The 21,055-nt window shown below is 47.4% G+C and overlaps 1 protein-coding gene across 6 annotated transcripts in view; it reads right to left on the bottom strand.

Annotated features, from left to right (window-relative positions):
* GAK (cyclin G associated kinase) overlaps positions 1-21,055 on the bottom strand; it is a 296,935-nt gene that overhangs the window by 155,205 nt on the left and 120,675 nt on the right. For all 6 annotated transcript variants that reach the window (XM_063914275.1, XM_063914274.1, XM_063914276.1 and 3 more), the window contains exon 6: positions 19,338-19,463. In XM_063914275.1, the coding sequence (XP_063770345.1) occupies positions 19,338-19,463 (126 nt within the window). The remainder of the gene's footprint in view (positions 1-19,337; positions 19,464-21,055) is intronic.

Below are 21,055 nucleotides of genomic sequence, written 5' to 3'. Positions count from 1 at the left end.
TAATTGTCAGTATTGTTACTGCGTAGGTAAATTTTCCTTTTTTTCTTCATTGCACTACAAGTCTCAGTATGATAGTACCTATTAATAAGAATTTACTTACCGATAATTCTATTTCTCATAGTCCGTAGTGGATGCTGGGGACTCCGTCAGGACCAAGGGGGATTAGCGGCTCCGCAGGAGACAGGGCACAAAAAGTAAGCTTTTAGGATCACATGGTGTGTACTGGCTCCTCCCCCTATGACCCTCCTCCAAGCCTCAGTTAGGTACTGTGCCCGGACGAGCGTACACAATAAGGAAGGATCTTGAATCCCGGGTAAGACTCATACCAGCCACACCAATCACACCGAACAACTTGTGATTTGAACCCAGTTAACAGTATGATAACAACGAAGAAGCCTCTGAAAAGATGGCTCACAACAATAATAACCCGATTTTTGTAACAATAACTATGTACAAGTATTGCAGACAATCCGCACTTGGGATGGGCGCCCAGCATCCACTACGGACTATGAGAAATAGAATTATCGGTAAGTAAATTCTTATTTTCTCTAACGTCCTAGTGGATGCTGGGGACTCCGTCAGGACCATGGGGATTATACCAAAGCTCCCAAACGGGCGGGAGAGTGCGGATGACTCTGCAGCACCGAATGAGAGAACTCCAGGTCCTCCTTAACCAGAGTATCAAATTTGTAAAATTTTACAAACGTGTTCTCCCCTGACCACGTAGCTGCTCGGCAAAGTTGTAATGCCGAGACCCCTCGGGCAGCCGCCCAAGATGAGCCCACCTTCCTTGTGGAGTGGGCATTTACAGATTTAGGCTGTGGCAGGCCTGCCACAGAATGTGCAAATTGGATTGTGCTACAGATCCAACGAGCAATCGTCTGCTTAGACGCAGGAGCACCCATCTTGTTGGGTGCATACAGGATATACAGCGAGTCAGATTTTCTGACTCCAGCCGTCCTTGAAATATATATTTTCAATGCTCTGACAACGTCCAGCAACTTGGAGTCCTCCAAGTCGCTAGTAGCCGCAGGCACCACAATAGGCTGGTTCAAGTGAAAAGCCGAAACCACCTTAGGCAGAAAATGAGGACGCGTCCGCAGTTCTGCCCTGTCCGAATGGAAAATCAGATATGGGCTTTTGCACGATAAAGCCGCCAACTCGGATACTCTCCTGGCTGAAGCCAGGGCCAGTAGCATGGTTATTTTCCATGTAAGATACTTCAAATCTACCGATTTGAGCGGCTCAAACCAATGGGATTTGAGAAAATCCAAAACTACGTTGAGATCCCACGGTGCCACTGGAGGCACAATCGGGGGCTGTATATGTAGTACACCTTTGACAAAGGTTTGTACTTCAGGCACTGAAGCCAATTCTTTCTGGAAGAAAATCGATAAGGCCGAAATTTGAACCTTAATAGACCCCAATTTGAGGCCCATAGACAATCCTGCCTGCAGGAAATGTAGGAATCGACCCAATTGAAATTCCTCCGTTGGGGCCTTCTTGGCCTCACACCACGCAACATATTTTCTCCAAATGCGGTGATAATGTTGTGCGGTCACTTCCTTCCTGGCTTTAATCAAGGTAGGAATAACTTCCTCTGGAATGCCCTTTTCTTTTAGAATCCGGCGTTCAACCGCCATGCCGTCAAACGCAGTCGCGGTAAGTCTTGGAACATACAAGGTCCCTGCTGAAGCAGATCCCTTCTTAACGGTAGAGGCCACGGCTCTTCCGTGAGCATCTCTTGAAGTTCCGGGTACCAAGTCCTTCTCGGCCAATCCGGAGCCACGAGTATTGTTCTTACTCCCCGTAGCCGTATAATTCTCAGTACCTTTGGTATGAGAGGCAGAGGAGGAAACACATACACGGACTGGTACACCCACGGTGTTACCAGAGCGTCCACAGCTATTGCCTGAGGGTCTCTTGACCTGGCGCAATATCTGTCCAGTTTCTTGTTGAGGCGGGACGCCATCATGTCTACCTTTGGTTTTTCCCAACGGTTCACAATCATGTGGAAGACTTCTGGATGAAGTCCCCACTCTCCCGGGTGGAGGTCGTGTCTGCTGAGGAAGTCTGCTTCCCAGTTGTCCACTCCCGGAAAGAACACTGCTGACAGTGCTATGACATGATTTTCCGCCCAGCGAAGAATCCTTGCAGCTTCGGTCATTGCTCTTCTGCTTCTCGTGCCGCCCTGTCTGTTTACGTGGGCGACTGCCGTGATGTTGTCCGACTGGATCAACACCGGCTGACCCTGAAGCAGCGGTTTTGCCAGGCTTAGAGCATTGTAAATCGCTCTTAGCTCCAGTATATTTATGTGAAGAGACGTCTCCAGGTTCGACCACACGCCCTGGAAGTTTCTTCCCTGTGTGACTGCTCCCCAGCCTCGTAGGCTGGCATCCGTAGTCACCAGGACCCAGTCCTTTATGCCGAATCTGCGGCCCTCTAACAGATGGGCACTCTGCAACCACCACAGAAGAGACACCCTTGTTCTTGGTGACAGTGTTATCCGCTGATGCATGTGCAGATGCGATCCGGACCATTTGTCCAGCAGATCCCACTGAAATATTCGTGCGTGGAATCTGCCGAATGGAATTGCTTCGTAAGAAGCCACCATCTTTCCCAGGACTCTTGTGCATTGATGTACTGACACATTTCCTGGTTTTAGGAGGTTCCTGACAAGTTCGGATAACTCCCTTGCTTTCTCCTCCGGGAGAAACACCTTTTTCTGAACAGTGTCCAGAATCATTCCCAGGAACAGCAGACGTGTCGTCGGGGTCAATTGAGATTTTGGAAGATTCAGAATCCACCCGTGTTGTTGAAGCACTATTTGTGTTAGTGCTACTCCGACTTCCAGCTGTTCTCTGGACCTTGCCCTTATCAGGAGATCGTCCAAGTAAGGGATAATTAATACGCCTTTTCTTCGTAGAAGAACCATCATTTCGGCCATTACCTTGGTAAAGACCCGAGGTGCCGTGGACAAACCAAACGGCAGCGTTTGAAACTGATAATGACAGTTTTGTATCACGAACCTGAGATACCCTTGGTGTGAAGGGTAAATTGGGACATGCAGATAAGCATCTTTTATGTCCAGGGACACCATGAAGTCCCCTTCTTCCAGATTCGCTATCACTGCTCTGAGTGACTCCATCTTGAACTTGAATTTCTGTATGTACAGGTTCAAGGATTTCAGATTTAGAATAGGTCTTACCGAACCGTCCGGCTTCGGTACCACAAATAGTGTGGAATAATACCCCTCTCCCTGTTGTAGGAGGGGTACCTTGACTATCACCTGCTGAGAATACAGCTTGTGAATGGCTTCCAATACCGTCGCCCTTTCTGAGGGAGACGTTGGTAAAGCAGACTTTAGGAACCGGCGAGGGGGAGACTTTTCGAATTCCAACTTGTAACCCTGAGATACTACCTGCAGGATCCAAGGGTCCACCTGTGAGCGCGCCCACTGTGTGCTGAAAATCTTTAGTCGACCCCCCACCGCCCCTGAGTCCGCTTGCACAGCCCCAGCGTCATGCTGAGGGCTTTGTAGAAGCCGGGGAGGGCTTCTGTTCGTGGGAAGTAGTTGCTTGCTGCACCCTCTTACCCCTTCCTTTGCCTCTGGGCAAATATGACTGTCCTTTTGCCCGCTTGTTCTTATAGGAACGAAAGGACTGCGGCTGAAAAGACGGTGTCTTTTTCTGTTGGGAGGTGACCTGAGGTAAAAAAGTGGATTTTCCGGCTGTTGCCGTGGCCACCAGATCCGATAGACCGACCCCAAATAATTCCTCTCCTTTATACGGCAATACTTCCATATGCCGTTTGGAATCCGCATCACCTGACCACTGTCGCGTCCATAAACTTCTTCTGGCAGATATGGACATCGCACTTACTCTCGATGCCAGAGTGCAAATATCCCTCTGAGCATCTCGCATATAAAGAAAAGCATCCTTTAATTGCTCTATAGTCAATAAAATACTGTCCCTATCCAGGGTATCAATATTTTCAGTCAGGGAATCCGACCACACCACCCCAGCACTGCACATCCAGGCTGAGGATATTGCTGGTCGCAGTATAACACCAGTATGTGTGTATATACTCTTCAGGGTAGTTTCCAGCCTCCTATCAGCTGGATCCTTGAGGGCGGCCGTATCAGGAGACGGTAACGCCACTTGTTTTGATAAGCGTGTGAGCGCCTTATCCACCCTAGGGGGTGTTTCCCAGCGCGCCCTAACCTCTGGTGGGAAAGGGTATAATGCCAATAACTTCTTTGAAATTAGCAGTTTTCTATCGGGGTTAACCCACGCTTCATCACACACGTCATTCAATTCCTCTGATTCTGGAAAAGCTACAGGTAGTTTTTTCACACCCCACATAATACCCCCCTTTGAGGTACCTGCAGTATCAGAGATATGCAAAGCCTCCTTCATTGCCGTGATCATATAACGTGTGGCCCTATTGGAAAATACGTTTCTTTCTTCACCGTCGACACTAGATTCATCTGTGTCGGTACCTGTGTCAACTGACTGAGGTAAGGGACGTTTTACAGCCCCTGACGGTGCCTGAGACGCCTGGACAGGTACTAACTGGTTTTCCGGCCGTCTCATGTCGTCAACTGACTTTTGCAGCGTGCTAACATTATCACGTAATTCCATAATTAAAGCCATCCATTCCGGTGTCGACTCCCTAGGGGGTGACATCACCATTACCGGCAATTGCTCCGCCTCCACACCAACATCGTCCTCATACATGTCGACACACACGTACCGACAAACAGCAGACACACAGGGAATGCTCTTATCGAAGACAGGACCCCACTAGCCCTTTGGGGAGACAGAGGGAGAGTTTGCCAGCACACACCAAAGCGCTATAAAAATGTATATAAACAACCCTAAAAGGTGTTGTTTCTGTTATATGCGCTTAATATATAAAAATATCGCCAAAATATGCCCCCCTTCTCTGTTTTACCCTGTTTCTGTAGTGCAGTGCAGGGGAGAGTCCTGGGAGCCTTCCTCACAGCGGAGCTGAGCAGAAAAATGGCGCTGTGTGCTGAGGAGAATAGGCCCCGCCCCCTAAAACGGCGGGCTCTTCTCCCGGAGTTTGCGATATATGGCAGGGGTTAAATACATCCATATAGCCTCAAGGGCTATATGTGATGTATTTTAGCCATAGAAAAAGGTATTATACATTGCTGCCCAGGGCGCCCCCCCCAGCGCCCTGCACCCTCAGTGACCGCTGGTGTGAAGTGTGCCGACAACAATGGCGCACAGCTGCAGTGCTGTGCGCTACCTTATGAAGACTGAAAGTCTTCTGCCGCCTGTTTCCGGACCTCTGGACCTCTTCAACTTCGGCATTTGCAAGGGGGGTCGGCGGCACGGCTCCGGGACCGGACTCCATGGCTGGGCCTGTGTTCGATCCCTCTGGAGCTAATGGTGTCCAGTAGCCTAAGAAGCAAATCCATCCTGCACGCAGGTGAGTTCACTTCTCTCCCCTAAGTCCCTCGTAGCAGTGAGCCTGTTGCCAGCAGGACTCACTGAAAATAAGAAACCTAAAAAACTTTTTCTAAGCAGCTCTTTATGAGAGCCACCTAGATTGCACCCTGCTCGGACGGGCACAAAAACCTAACTGAGGCTTGGAGGAGGGTCATAGGGGGAGGAGCCAGTACACACCATGTGATCCTAAAAGCTTACTTTTTGTGCCCTGTCTCCTGCGGAGCCGCTAATCCCCCTTGGTCCTGACGGAGTCCCCAGCATCCACTAGGACGTTAGAGAAATTATGTTTAAAATTAGGGTGTGCAGTCCACCCCCCACCATTTATTCTGCAAATGTGTATACAGGTTGAGTATCCCATATCCAAATATTCCGAAATACGGAATATTCCGAAATACGGACTTTTTTGAGGAAGAGTGAGATAGTGAAACCTTTGTTTTCTGATGGCTCAATGTACACAAACTTTGTTTAATACACAAAGTTATTAAAAATATTGTATTAAATGTCCTTCAGGCTGTGTGTATAGGGTGTATATGAAATATAAATTAATTGTGTGAATGTAGACACACTTTGTTTATTGCAAAAGTTATAAAAAATATTGTATTAAATTACCTCCAGGCTGTGTATATAAGGTGTATATGAAACATAAATGCATTCTGTGCATAGACTTGGGTCCTATCCTCATGATATCTCATTATGGTATGCAATTATTCCAAAATACGGAAAAATCCGATATCCAAAATACCTCTGGTCCCAAGCATTTTGGATAAGGGATACTCAACCTGTATATGTACACTTGAAGGCAGAGACTCCATCTGCCTGGACTAATATTGCTTCTACCTGCCCTTAGATAATTTTAATTAATATAGGTGTACACACTACATATCAGAATGGGCACTATTATAGGTAATTCCTTGATAAATTTATATGTAAGTATTAGGGATGATAGACACCCACTTGATGAGGGTCACCTTCACATGGTAGGTGCGCATACATTTTTGGGCAAATGTCCATGGAGCCTTTTTTGTACTCCATGTTAGATTGTAGAATTTATAACTATTCTGATTATCAGTATTCTTAGTGCTTAGGGTGTGCACCTGCATTTTCCTTTTATTCTGACTGTATAGATTTAACAACATTATGGCAATTATTTTTGTGCAATTAGTGAAATGACCTCCATATTTTACCATTTTATTTGTATTACTGGCTCCCTTGCAATTGTAGGTATGTGAAACAAGTACAATGATTTCAAATGTGTGTTGCCTGTGACTGCACAGCTTCTAATGGCTGACCACTATGCCATAGAGTGAAAGAAGGTGGTAGACATTAGAATCTGTCTTCGAATTTGGTGGATTAAAAGATGAAAAAGTATAGGTATACAAACATTCAATGTAAAGCACACAGAAAAAAGGAATTTAATACCTACCGGTAATTCCTTTTCTCCTAGTCCGTAGTGGATACTAGGGCCTTGTACTTTAGTACCATGGGGTATAGATCGGGTCCACTGGAGCCTGGCACTTTAAAACTTTTAGTGTGTGTATGTGTGTGCTGGCTCCTCCCCTCTATGCCCCTCCTACCAGACTCAGTCTAGGAAACCTGTGCCCAAGGAGACGGACATAATATCAGAGAGAAACAATACAACAGCAGTGAGGCAGCAAGCCAACACACAGCCATGAATGGAAAGAGGACGCTAACCAGAACACAGGGTAGCAACACTAACAACCACATAACAGGACCACAACCTCGGTTCAACCAAATACTTACACAGGTAAGCAGGAACAAAGCACTGAGGCAGGCGCCCAGTCTCCACTACGGACTAGGAGAAAAGATATTACCGGTAGGTATTAAATTCCTATTATGTCTTACGTCCTAGTGGATACTGGGATCTTGTACTTTAGTACCATGGTGAAGTTCCAAAGCTCCCAAACGGGTGGGCGAGTGCTGAGACCACTGTAAAAGCACCTGACCAAACTGAAGGTCATCCTTGGCCACACATAGAATTTAATAAACGTGTTAGAACCAGACAAAGTTACAGATCGGCACAGTTGTAGTGCCGAGACACCCCGAACCGCCACCCAGGAAGAGCCCACTGACCTCGTCGAGGCAGAGCCGCCGAAGTATAGGCCTGTTGAATGGTCAACCGGAGACAACGAGCAATAGATTGCTTAGAAGCTGGCCGACCAATTTTGGAGGCATCATAAAGGACAAACAGTGAGTCAGATTTCTGATGACGGGCCGTCCTTTTGACATAAATCTTCAGAGCCCTGACCACGTCCAAGGACTCAGGACCAACGGAAGCGTCAGACAACATCGGAACCACAATAGGCTGATTCACATGAAAAGGTGACGCCACCTTCAGCAAAAACTGAGGACGGGTCCTAAGTTCCGCCCTGTCTTCGTGAAAAATCAAATAAGGACTCATGCAGGACAAGGCCCCTAACTCAGAGACACGCCTGGCTGACACCAGTGCCAATAACATTACAGTCTTCCAGGTGAGAAATTTTAACTCCACCATATGTAAGGGTTCATACCAACCCGACTGGAGAAAGACAGAACCACATTGAAGTCCCATGGAGCCGTGGGCGGTACAAAGGGCAGTTGCATATGAAGAACATCCTTCAGGAAGGTCTGCACGTCAGGCAACAAGACATGCTGTTTCTGGAAGAAATAGACAGCGCTGAAATCTGGACTTTGATGGATCCTAAGCGTAGGCCCATATCCACTCCCGCTTGCAGGAAAAGTAGAAAACGACCAATTCTAAATTCTACAGGAGGAACCTTTCTACTTTCACACCAGGAAACATACTTTTTCCAGATACGATGATAATGTTTCGATGTTCCCATCTTCCTGGCCTGGACAATGGTGGAAATAATCCGGGAGGGAAGACCTTTTCTTGCTAGAATCTCCCTCTCAACTTACAAGCCATCAAACGTAGTCACTAAGTCTGGATAGACGAATGGACCTTGCTGAAGAAGATCGTCTTGGAGTGGCAGAGGCCAGGGATCCTCCAGAGCCATGGCCAGGAGGTCCGAGTACCACACCCGTCGAGGCCAATCCGGGGCAATGAGACTTGCCAGAACGCTTTCCCTTCTTGGCCTTTTTAGCACCCTTGGGATCAGTGGTAGAGGAGGGAACAGGTACACGAACCAGTACTTCCACGGTGTCGTCAGCGCATCCACTGCTATGGCCTGTGGATCCCTTGTTCTGGAACAGTAATGGCATAGCTTCTTGTTGAGATGAGAAGCCATCAGATCTATCTGTGGACAGCCCCACTGGTGGATCAACTGTTGAAACACCTGGGGATGCAGGCCCCATTCCCCTGGATGGAGGTCGTGCCTGCTGAGGAAGTCCGCTTCCCAGTTGTCCACTCCTGGAATGAATATAGCTGAGAAGGCCCTTGCATTGGCCTCCGCCCAGAGGAGGATTTTTGACACCTCTCGCATCGCCGCTCTGCTTCTTGTTCCTCCTTGTCGGTTTATGTACATCATAGTCGTGGCATTGTCCAATTGAACCTGGATCGCCTGACACTTCAGGAGATGGGAGGCTTGTAGAAGAACATTGTAAACTGCCCTAAATTCCAGGATGTTTATCGGTAAAGTCGATTCCTGAACTGACCACAACCGTTGGAACTGGGCCCCTTGGGTCACCATTCCCCAACCCCGAGGCTGGTGTCCGTTGTCAGTAGAATCCAAGGGTGGATACTGAAACATCTACCCTCTACCAAGTGAGGAAGTTGAAGCCACCATAATAGAGAAATATAGGCTTTTGGAGAGAGGGTCACTTCCTGATGCATATGCAGGTGAGAACCCGACCACTTATCCAGCAGATCCAGTTGAAATGGCCGGGCATGAAACCTGCAGTATTGGATTGCCTCATAAACAGCCACCATCCTGCCCAGTAATCTGATGCAAAGATGGATAGACATCCTGCGAGGACTGAGTACCAAGTGGACCATAGCCTGGATAGCCGAGGCCTTGTCCATTGGGAGAAACACCTTTTGAGATACCGTGTCCAGTATCATTCCCAGGAGCTGAAGACACTGGGTCGGCTCCAGGTGAGATTTCTGGAAATTCAGGATCCACCCATCATCCGTGAGAAGGCGAGTTGTCAGATCGATGCTGTGTAGCAGACGTTCCCTGGACACATCCTTTAGTAGGAGGTCGTCCAAGTAGGGGACTATGTTTACTCCCATCATGCGCAGTTGCAGCATCATCTCCGCCATGAACTTGGTGAAGACCATCAGAGCTGTGGATGACCCGAAGGGTAAGACCTGAAAATGGAACCTGAGGTAAGCCTGATGAGGAGGCCACACTGGTATGTGAAGGTACGCATCCAGAGACACCAGGAACTCCCCCTCCTCCAGAGCGGACACCACCGCCCTCAGGACCTCCATCTGGAATTTGAACACCCGCAGATATGGGTTGAGAGACTTCAGATTCAAGATGGGGCACACCGAACCGTCTGGTTTGGGAACGACAAAACGACTTGAGTAAAAACCCCTGTGGCGTAACGGAGGAGGCACAGGAACTACCACCCCTGTCTGCAAGAGTTTCTGAATAGCCTCTTGCAAGGTAACACTTGCTGCTGGTAAAGCTGGTAAGCCCGACTTGAAAAACCTGTAGAGTTTGGAATTCCAGCCGATATCCATGGGAAATGAGGTCACTCACCCAAGGATCCTGGCAGGACTCCGCCCATACGTGGGCGAAGTGTTGAAGGCGAGCACCTACCCGAGAGTCGCTGGGGCCGACAGTCATGCGGAAGGTTTAGCGGCAGGGGATCCGGTGGTCTGGTCCAGGGAGACAGCAGGTGCAGGGTTACGGGACTTACCACGAGATCCTCTGGAAGTAGTGGAGATGAGAGGTCTCTGAACCTTGTCACAAGAAAAGACTGCAAGGAGGGTCCGGTGTAAGAACGTCTAACAGGTGGTGTAGCGGATGTCAGATAGGTAGACTTACCCACCATTGCCTGGGAGATCCACTTATTCAATTCATCTCCAAACAAGGCATTACCTGTAAAGGGAAGATTTTTAATACCCTTTTTGGAATCAGAGTCCGTCGCCCATTGACGTAACCACAGAGTTTGCGCGCTGAGACCGCCATAGCAGTAGTGCGGCCATAAATCTTACACAACTCCTTTATAGTCTCGCTCATAAAATTTGCAGTATCCTGAATATGTTGCAGCAGGGTAACTACCTCATCCCAGGGCAGAGCGTCTAAACCATCAATAACATTGTCAGACCACTATACCACAGCATGGAGATCCACCCGCAAACTATTGTGGGGAGCTGTGCTGCACCTGCTGCCGTATAAATGGCCTTGAGCGTTGTCTCAATCTTACGGTCAGCAGGTTCCTTCAGGAATACAGCCCCAGGACAGGCAGAACCAATTTTTTTTCACAGTCTGGATACAGATGTATCGACCTATGTGGGTTTTTCCCAGACTTTCCTATCCACAGCCGGAAGGGGAAAGGTAGATAAAATAACCTCTGAGGAATTTTAAACTTTTTATCAGGTTTAACCAAGTCTCCCTGGCCAGGGAGTTTAACTCCTTAGACACCGAAAAGGTAACTGAACTCTTGGGTCTTACATTAAAGTATAACTCCTCTGGTTCCGCCTCCAGGTCCGGTATGTGAAGGACCTCTGTTATGGCAAAAATGAGGGCCTCTGCCCCAGGGGACAGAGAGCTGTCCTCGTCCATATCATCATAATCCACATCTGGCTGATCAGAATCAGACTGTAAAACCTTTGGCAGTGAGCGTTAATGTGAAGCCACCAGAGGGGGCTGCGAAGCCTTCCTGGAATCGCTGCCTTAGCTACACAATAAATTGAGTGTTTTAACACCTGTGTCTCCCTTTTAGCTGCAGCTAATTCAGAATTTACATTTTGAATCATGCTCTTAAAACTGTCTAACCAGTCAGGTGCCTGTTAGTTGGGTCCTTGAGGAGACAAGGAACATTGCTCATGCATGAGAGACCCACTGAAGATGGGGTAGAATTACAAGCAGCACACATAACCAAATCTACAGACATTATACGGTAAAAGATAGCACAGCCAAATGACCCACACAGACCCTAGAGAGCCCTTTGCAGTGACAAAGAGGAGCGGACCCAGCACACAGAACACAGAAGCACAATGTGTGTAAATGAGTGTATGCAATAACAGTGCAGTGGTGCTACCGCTGGCAAGCTCCCCCCTTACTATGACCCCCTGGTACCGGTTCAGACAGTCTGTAACAGCGTGGGTCCTGGAGGAGCAGTGCGCATGCAGCCTTGATGATTTGCAGCAGCAAGGAAATGGCACCTTCCCAACGCTGGTCCCACTCCGGGAAGCCCCGCCCCTTATAATGGCACGTGGTCCCTCACAGTTTATACTGGCCACAAGTGTAAAAAACACCTTAAACATGTCTCTAGCAATTCACACAAGCCTTCAGAGACAGTGAGCACTTTTGGGCTTGCAGTCCAAAGCCAGTTAATCTGCGGCGGGCCCTTGACCGTCGCCTGACTTGCCGCCAACACTGAACCGAAGACCCGCTAACCGGGACCCCGGTGTAACACTCACCGCACCTGGTCTTCGGCATCTGTTAGAGGGTGGCGGCTAGCTGCTGGCGTGGGCACACATACTAACGATTTGTGATCAGTACCTCAGGAGCTCAGTGTCCTGTCAGCTGGGATTACGAACCATTAACCCTCAGGAGGTTGGTTCGGTCCCCCCTCTAAGTCCCACGAAGCAGGTAGACTATTTGCCACACAGAGCTACATGAAAATAATGAACTAAATCAAAAGTAACAAAAAAATCTCTGGAGCTCCAGAGAAGTGCACCCGGCTCCTTGGACACATTTTTATAAACTGAGTCTGGTAGGAGGGGCATCGAGGGGAGAAGCCAGCACACACATACTAAAAGTTTTAAAGTTCCAGGCTCCAGTGGACCCGATCTATACCACATGGTACTAAAGTACAAGACCCCAGTATCCACTAGGACGTAAGAAAAAAACAAGACATGGAGGGCCGAGTTCATTAGAGAGCTTACATTCTATTTGAAGGAGGATATAGCTAAAACAAGTGGTGTATGGGTCACAATGGAGATTGGGACAAATGTGAGAAAAATAAGTGTGGGATGTACAGGTCAATGTATAAAAGCACTGAAGTAGTATGGTAGGTAAGACTGAGAGGTGCTTTAAAGAGAGGACGTCACAGGTAGATGAAGGCATGGTGTTGTTGAGTGCTTTGTAGGTGTAAGTAATTTGAATTTGTTTCTGAGGGACACATGGAACCAGTATGGGGATTTGTACAAGTAGAAGCAGACACGAAGACGTAAAAGATTAGGTCATGCTGTAGCATTTAACATGGACTAAAGAGGAGATAGATGGGAGTGGGGAAAGCTAGATAACAGGAAGTCGCAGTAGTCATGATAGGAGATGATGAAAAATAAGATTTTACTTACCGATAAATCTATTTCTCGTAGTCCGTAGTGGATGCTGGGGACTCCGTCAGGACCATGGGGAATAGCGGCTCCGCAGGAGACAGGGCACAAAAGTAAAAGCTTTAGGATCAGGTGGTGTGCACTGGCTCCTCCCCCCATGACCCTCCTCCAAGCCTCAGTTAGGATACTGTGCCCGGACGAGCGTACACAATAAGGAAAGATTTTGAATCCCGGGTAAGACTCATACCAGCCACACCAATCACACTGTACAACCTGTGATCTGAACCCAGTTAACAGCATGATAACAGCGGAGCCTCTGAAAAGATGGCTCACAACAATAATAACCCGATTTTTGTAACAATAACTATGTACAAGTATTGCAGACAATCCGCACTTGGGATGGGCGCCCAGCATCCACTACGGACTACGAGAAATAGATTTATCGGTAAGTAAAATCTTATTTTCTCTGACGTCCTAGTGGATGCTGGGGACTCCGTCAGGACCATGGGGATTATACCAAAGCTCCCAAACGGGCGGGAGAGTGCGGATGACTCTGCAGCACCGAATGAGAGAACTCCAGGTCCTCTTTAGCCAGGGTATCAAATTTGTAGAATTTTACAAACGTGTTCTCCCCCGACCACGTAGCTGCTCGGCAGAGTTGTAATGCCAAGACCCCTCGGGCAGCCGCCCAGGATGAGCCCACCTTCCTTGTGGAATGGGCCTTGACAGATTTAGGCTGTGGCAGGCCTGCCACAGAATGTGCAAGTTGAAATGTGCTACAAATCCAACGAGCAATCGTCTGCTTAGAAGCAAGAGCACCCAGTTTGTTGGGTGCATACAGGATAACAGCGAGTCAGTTTTCCTGACTCCAGCCGTCCTGGAAACCTATATTTTCAGGGCCCTGACAACATCTAGCAACTTGGAGTCCTCCAAGTCCCTAGTAGCCGCAGGTACCACAATAAGCTGGTTCAGGTGAAACGCTGACACCACCTTGGGAAGAAACTGGGGACGAGTCCGCAGCTCTGCCCTGTCCGAATGGACAATCAGATATGGCTTTTGAGAGACAAAGCCGCCAATTCTGACACTCGCCTGGCCGAGGCCAGGGCCAACAGCATGGTCACTTTTCATGTGAGATATTTCAAATCCACAGATTTGAGCGGTTTAAAATGTGATTTGAGGAATCCCAGAACTACGTTGAGATCCCACAGTGCCACTGGAGGCACAAAAAGGGGGTTGTATATGCAATACTCCCTTGACAAACTTCTGGACTTCAGGAACTGAAGCCAATTCTTTCTGGAAGAAAATTGACAGGGCCGAAATTTGAACCTTAATGGACCCCAATTTGAGGCCCATAGACACTCCTGTTTGCAGGAAATGCAGGAATCGACCGAGTTGAAATTTCTTCGTGGGGCCTTCCTGGCCTCACACCACGCAACATATTTTCGCCACATGTGGTGATAATGTTTTGCGGTCACCTCCTTCCTGGCTTTGACCAGGGTAGGAATGACCTCTTCCGGAATGCCTTTTTCCCTTAGGATCTGGCGTTCCACCGCCATGCCGTCAAACGCAGCCGCGGTAAGTCTTGGAACAGACCTGGTACTTGCTGAAGCAAGTCCCTTCTTAGCGGCAGAGGCCATGAGTCCTCTGTGAGCATTTCTTGAAGTTCCGGGTGCCACGTCCTTCTTGGCCAATCCGGAGCCACGAGTATAGTTCTTACTCCTCTACGTCTTATAATTCTCAGTACCTTGGTTATGAGAAGCAGAGGAGGGAACACATACACCGACTGGTACACCCACGGTGTTACCAGAACGTCCACAGATATTGCTTGAGGGTCTCTTGACCTGGCGCAATACCTGTCCAGTTTTTTGTTCAGGCGGGACGCCATCATGTCCACCTTTGGTCTTTCCCAACGGTTCACAATCATGTGGAATACTTCCCGATGAAGTCCCCACTCTCCCGGGTGGAGGTCGTGCCTGCTGAGGAAGTCTGCTTCCCAGTTGTCCACTCCCGGAATGAACACTGCTGACAGTGCTATCACATGATTTTTCGCCCAGCGAAGAATCCTTGCAGTTTCTGCCATTGCCCTCCTGCTTCTTGTGCAGCCCTGTCTGTTTACGTGGGCGACTGCCGTGATGTTGTCCCTCTGGATCAATACCGGCTGACCTTGAAGCAGAGGTCTTGCTAAGCTTAGAACATTGTAAATTGCCCTTAGCTCCAGTATATTTATGTGGAGAGAAGTCTCTAGACTTGATCACACTCCCTGGAAATTTTTTCCCTGTGTGACTGCTCCCCAGCCTCTCAGGCTGGCATCCGTGGTCACCAGGACCCAGTCCTGAATGCCGAATCTGCGGCCCTTTAGTAGATGAGCACTCTGCAGCCACCGCAGAAGAAACACCCTTGTCCTTGGAGACAGGGTTATCCGCTGATGCATCTGAAGATGCGATCCGGACCATTTTTCCAGCAGATCCCACTGAAAAGTTCTTGCGTGAAATCTACCGAATGGAATCGCTTTGTAAGAAGCCACCATTTTTCCCAGGACCCTTGTGCAATGATGCACTGACACTTTTCCTGGTTTTAGGAGGTTCCTGACTAGCTCGGATAACTCCCTGGCTTTCTTCTCCGGGAGAAACACCTTTTTCTGGACTGTGTCCAGAATCATCCCTAGGAACAGCAGACGTGTCGTCGGAAACAGCTGCGGTTTTGGAATATTTAGAATCCACCCGTGCTGTCGTAGAACTACTTGAGATAGTGCTACTCCGACCTCCAACTGTTCTCTGGACCTTGCCCCTATCAGGAGATCGTCCATTTTCTTTGAAGAAGAATCATCATTTCGGCCATTACCTTGGTAAGGACCCGGGGTGCCGTGGACAATCCAACCGGCAGCGTCTGAAACTGATAGTGACAGTTCTGTACCACGAACCTGAGGTACCCTTGGTGAGAAGGGCAAATTGGGACATGGAGGTAAGCATCCCTGATGTCCCGGGACACCATATAGTCCCCTTCTTCCTGGTTCGCTATCACTGCTCTGAGTGACTCCATCTTGATTTGAACCTTTGTATGTAAGTGTTCAACTATTTCAGATTTAGAATAGGTCTCACCGAGCCGTCTGGCTTCAGTACCACAATATAGTGTGGAATAATACCCCTTTCCTTGTTGTAGGAGGGGTACTTTGATTATCACCTGCTGGGAATACAGCTTGTGAATTGTTTCCACTACTGCCTCCCTGTCGGAGGGAGACGTTGGTAAAGCAGACTTCAGGAACCTGCGAGGGGGAGACGTCTCGAATTTCCAATCTGTACCCCTGGGATACTACTTGTAGGATCCAGGGGTCCACTTGCGAGTGAGCCCACTGCGTGCTGAAACTCTTGAGACGACCCCCCCCACCGCACCTGAGTCCGCTTGTACGGCCCCAGCGTCATGCTGAGGACTTGGCAGAAGCGGTGGAGGGCTTCTGTTTCTGGGAATGGGCTGCCTGCTGCAGTCTTCTTCCCTTTCCTCTATCCCATGGCAGATATGACTGGCCTTTTGCCCGCTTGCCCTTATGGGGACGAAAGGACTGAGGCTGAAAAGACGTTGTCTTTCTCTCCTTTATACGGCAATACTTCCATGTGCCGTTTGGAATCTGCATCACCTGACCACTGTCGTGTCCATAAACAACTTCTGGCAGATATGGACATCGCACTTACTCTTGATGCCAGAGTGCAAATATCCCTCTGTGCATCTCGCATATATAGAAATGCATCCTTTAAATGCTCTATAGTCAATAAAATACTGTCCCTGTCAAGGGTATCAATATTTTCAGTCAGGGAATGCGACCAAGCCACCCCAGCGCTGCACATCCAGGCTGAGGCGATCGCTGGTCGCAGCATAACACCAGTATGTGTGTATATACTTTTTAGGATATTTTCCAGCCTCCTATCAGCTGGCTCCTTGAGGGCGGCCCTATCTGGAGACGGTACCGCCACTTGTTTTGATAAGCGTGTGAGCGCCTTATCCACCCTAAGGGGTGTTTCCCAACGCGCCCTAACTTCTGGCGGGAAAGGGTATACCGCCAATAATTTTCTATCGGGGGAAACCCACGCATCATCACACACTTCATTTAATTTATCTGATTCGGGAAAAACTACAGGTAGTTTTTTCACACTCCACATAATACCCTTTTTTGTGGTACTTGTAGTATCAGAAATATGTAACACCTCCTTCATTGCCCTTAACAAGTAACGTGTGGCCCTAAAGGAAAATACGTTTGTTTCTTCACCGTCGACACTGGAGTCAGTGTCCGTGTCTGTGTCTGTGTCGACCGACTGAGGTAAAAGGACGTTTTAACGCCCCTGACGGTGTTTGAGACGCCTGGACAGGTACTAATTGGTTTGCCGGCCGTCTCATGTCGTCAACCGACCTTGCAGCGTGTTGACATTATCACGTAATTCCTTAAATAAGCCATCCATTCCGGTGTCGACTCCCTAGAGAGTGACATCACCATTACAGGCAATTGCTCCGCCTCCTCACCAACATCGTCCTCATACATGTCGACACACACGTACCGACACACAGCACACACACAGGGAATGCTCTGATAGAGGACAGGACCCCACTAGCCCTTTGGGGAGACAGAGGGAGAGTTTGCCAGCACACACCAAAAACGCTATAATTATACAGGGACAACCTTTATATAAGTGTTTTTCCCTTATAGCATTTTAATATATATAGTCATATCGCCAAATAAGTGCCCCCCCTCTCTGTTTTAACCCTGTTTCTGTAGTGCAGTGCAGGGGAGAGCCTGGGAGCCTTCCCACCAGCATTTCTGTGAGGGAAAATGGCGCTGTGTGCTGAGGAGAATAGGCCCCGCCCCCTTTTCGGCGGGCTTCTCCTCCCGTTTTTCTGAGACCTGGCAGGGGTTAAATACATCCATATAGCCCCCAGGGGCTATATGTGATATATTTTTAGCCAGAATAAGGTACTATCATTGCTGCCCAGGGCGCCCCCCCAAGCGCCCTGCACCCTCAGTGACCGCTGCTATGAAGTGTGCTGACAACAATGGCGCACAGCTGCAGTGCTGTGCGCTACCTTATGAAGACTGAAAAGTCTTCTGCCGCCGGTTTCTGGACCTCTTCACTTTTCGGCATCTGCAAGGGGGTCGGCGGCGCGGCTCAGGGACGAACCCCAGGGTGAGACCTGTGTTCCGACTCCCTCTGGAGCTAATGGTGTCCAGTAGCCTTAGAAGCCAATCCATCCTGCACGCAGGTGAGTTCACTTCTCTCCCCTAAGTCCCTCGATGCAGTGAGCCTGTTGCCAGCAGGACTCACTGAAAATAAAAAACCTAACAAAACTTTTACTCTAAGCAGCTCTTTAGGAGAGCCACCTAGATTGCACCCTTCTCGGCCGGGCACAAAAATCTAACTGAGGCTTGGAGGAGGGTCATGGGGGGAGGAGCCAGTGCACACCACCTGATCCTAAAGCTTTTACTTTTGTGCCCTGTCTCCTGCGGAGCCACTATTCCCCATGGTCCTGACGGAGTCCCCAGCATCCACTAGGACGTCAGAGAAATGTGGATAAACGTATACCAATGTGAATAGATTATTTTTTAATCAAAATAACTACATACATCTACCGTAATCTTTACTAACACTTTCTTTTGTTTTACTATTTTTCTTTCTTTGTTGTCTTTGTTTGAAAATCTCAATAAAGATTTCCCCATTAAAAACAAAAAATTATGTTCCATCCATTTGAGATTATTGATCCCCTTTAAGTGCTTTCCAGTCATAAGCATTTTTTTCTAACATTCTATTTCATACAGGAAACAAAAGCGTTGTAAGAACATTATAATTACTGCAACTTATTTGCCAAGAGAAGCACATGGTTTCCTGTTTGTGTAGGGCAAGGTCAAATTATTTTATGGAACAAAAACCAACTTTACTTAACATGGAAACATGTTGACTGTATCTTCTTTCTGAAGCTTCTAATACAATACAATACAGTACAGGATAAGACTCCCATATCCAAAATTCTGAAATACGGAATATTCCGACATACAAGATTTTTTGAGAGTGACTGAGATAGTGATACATTTGCTTTCTGATGTGTCAATGTACCCAAACTTTGTTTAATGCACTAAACTATTACAAATATTATACAAAATTATCTTCAGGCTGTGTGTATAAGGTGTATATGACACATAAATGTATTCTGCAAGTACACAAATTAAGTTTCATGCATATCATTATTAAAATTATTGTATAAACTTGCCTCCAGGCTATGTGTATTAAGTGTATATAAAACTGTATTCTCTGTGTAGATTTGGCTCCAATCCCCAATATATCTCACTATGGTATGCAAATATTCCAAAATACGCAAAAATCCAATATTCAAAATACTTGTGGTCTCAATCATTCTGGATATGGGAAACTCAAGCTGTACAGCTATACCCGCGAAATGTTACTTACTTCATCTTCAACTGTTGCCCTCATCTGTGCAGTCCAGTTATAATCTGGGTAATGAGCAATAGTAGTTGCACTACCAAAGTCACACAGTTTAATTGTTCCTTGGTTACTAACCAGTAAATTCTCTACCTGTACAAAGACAAAGAGTTTGTTAGAAAAGGCACATTAAACCTAGCTTTCATGTTTTCCTTTCTTATTAGTCTAATGTAAATTTACATACAATAACATTCCTATTACATGATGACACTGACTTGCACAAAGTGGATACCAAAGCCTGTCTGCAGAGCATAGCAGTTATAAGAAACTAAAAATAATCCACACCTCTTTCTAACGTCCACATTCAAGTCTAATTTAGGCAAAGCTAACTCGTGGGGTTTGGACTAGAGCTGTTCTCAAGGTACACTAGCAGTCCAGGTTTTAGCGATATCCAGGCTTCAGCACAGGTGACTTACTTCTTTCCGCAGTTAGATTTAACCATCTGTGCTGATGCCTGGATATCACTAAAACCTGCACTGGGTTCACTACGGCTGGCCGGCGGTCGGGCTCCCGGCGACCAGCATCCCGGCGCCCGACCGCCGGCTTACCGACAGCTTGGCGAGCGCAAATGAGCCCCTTGCGGGCTCGCTGCGCTCGCCACGCTACGGGCACGGTGGCGCGCTACGCGCGCCACACTATTTTATTCTCCCTCTATGGGGGTCGTGGACCCCCACGAGGGAAAATAAGTGTCGGTATGCCGGCTGTCGGGCTCCCGGCGCCGGTATACTGAGCGCCGGGAGCCCGACCGCCGGCAAACAGAAGACCACCCCCTGCACTGGTAGTATACCTTGGGGACCAAGACTGGGAATGCCTGCTCTAGAGGAAAGAATGTTTGGACGTCACTGAGAGCATGGCTAGGGGAAGAGAGGCTTACAACGAGACAGCATGTAGAAAAAGCAGACATGATCCCCAACTTTAGCTATTGCACATACAGAACAATAAAATAAAAATAATGATTCCATGAATCGCTCGACGACTCTTGGCTCCTGGGTAAGCACCAGATGTGCTTGTTATCTGTAACTTGTAATTTTGTGTTTCTTTCATTTCTTTTTTCTTTTATTATTTTTAATTGTGTCCTTTAAGACTACTTGTCAGTCTATTTACCCTTGGGTTGCTATTATAGGGGAAATATATGTCCCTTCTTGCTTGGTTTAATGAACCTGCACACCCCCATTCAAGATAGTAATCTTAAGTTTACAAATATACTGTTTACTAATGTTTAAAAATGTTTGACTCTACCTTAGAGACTGTTCCTTTTCCCTTTGTCCCTATATGCTCATGCCTGTTACTATTTCCTCTTGATTGTACAACATTATATTATATGATACGTATTCATTTTGTTATACTGTGCAGAGCTTGAATAAATATATTTTGGAAAAATAAAAAATAACTAAGCAAATGCATTTACCACTAGTAGGCACAATCAACATGTTTGATGTTAGAATGGCTGAGACCAATTTTTGAGGCTACATATGCAAATATGTATTTGTCATTCAAATAGTTTCACATTTCTGGTGCTGGATATAATCATAGTACAGATGTGTATGAAGAGAACTTACTTTTAATAAGAAGACTGGTTCTCTTCCAGATTTGTTTTCTAATTTAGTAATACAATTCAGCTCAGCCATTTGTTTTTACCTAGCCCAGCAATAATGCTGTCCTCTGTAGACATTAAATAACCAAGT

Source organism: Pseudophryne corroboree, chromosome 1, assembly GCF_028390025.1.
Source record: "Pseudophryne corroboree isolate aPseCor3 chromosome 1, aPseCor3.hap2, whole genome shotgun sequence".
NCBI lineage: Eukaryota > Metazoa > Chordata > Amphibia > Anura > Myobatrachidae > Pseudophryne > Pseudophryne corroboree.
The sequence above is the reverse complement of the archived record's forward strand: the minus strand, read 5'-3'. Positions and strand labels throughout refer to the sequence as shown.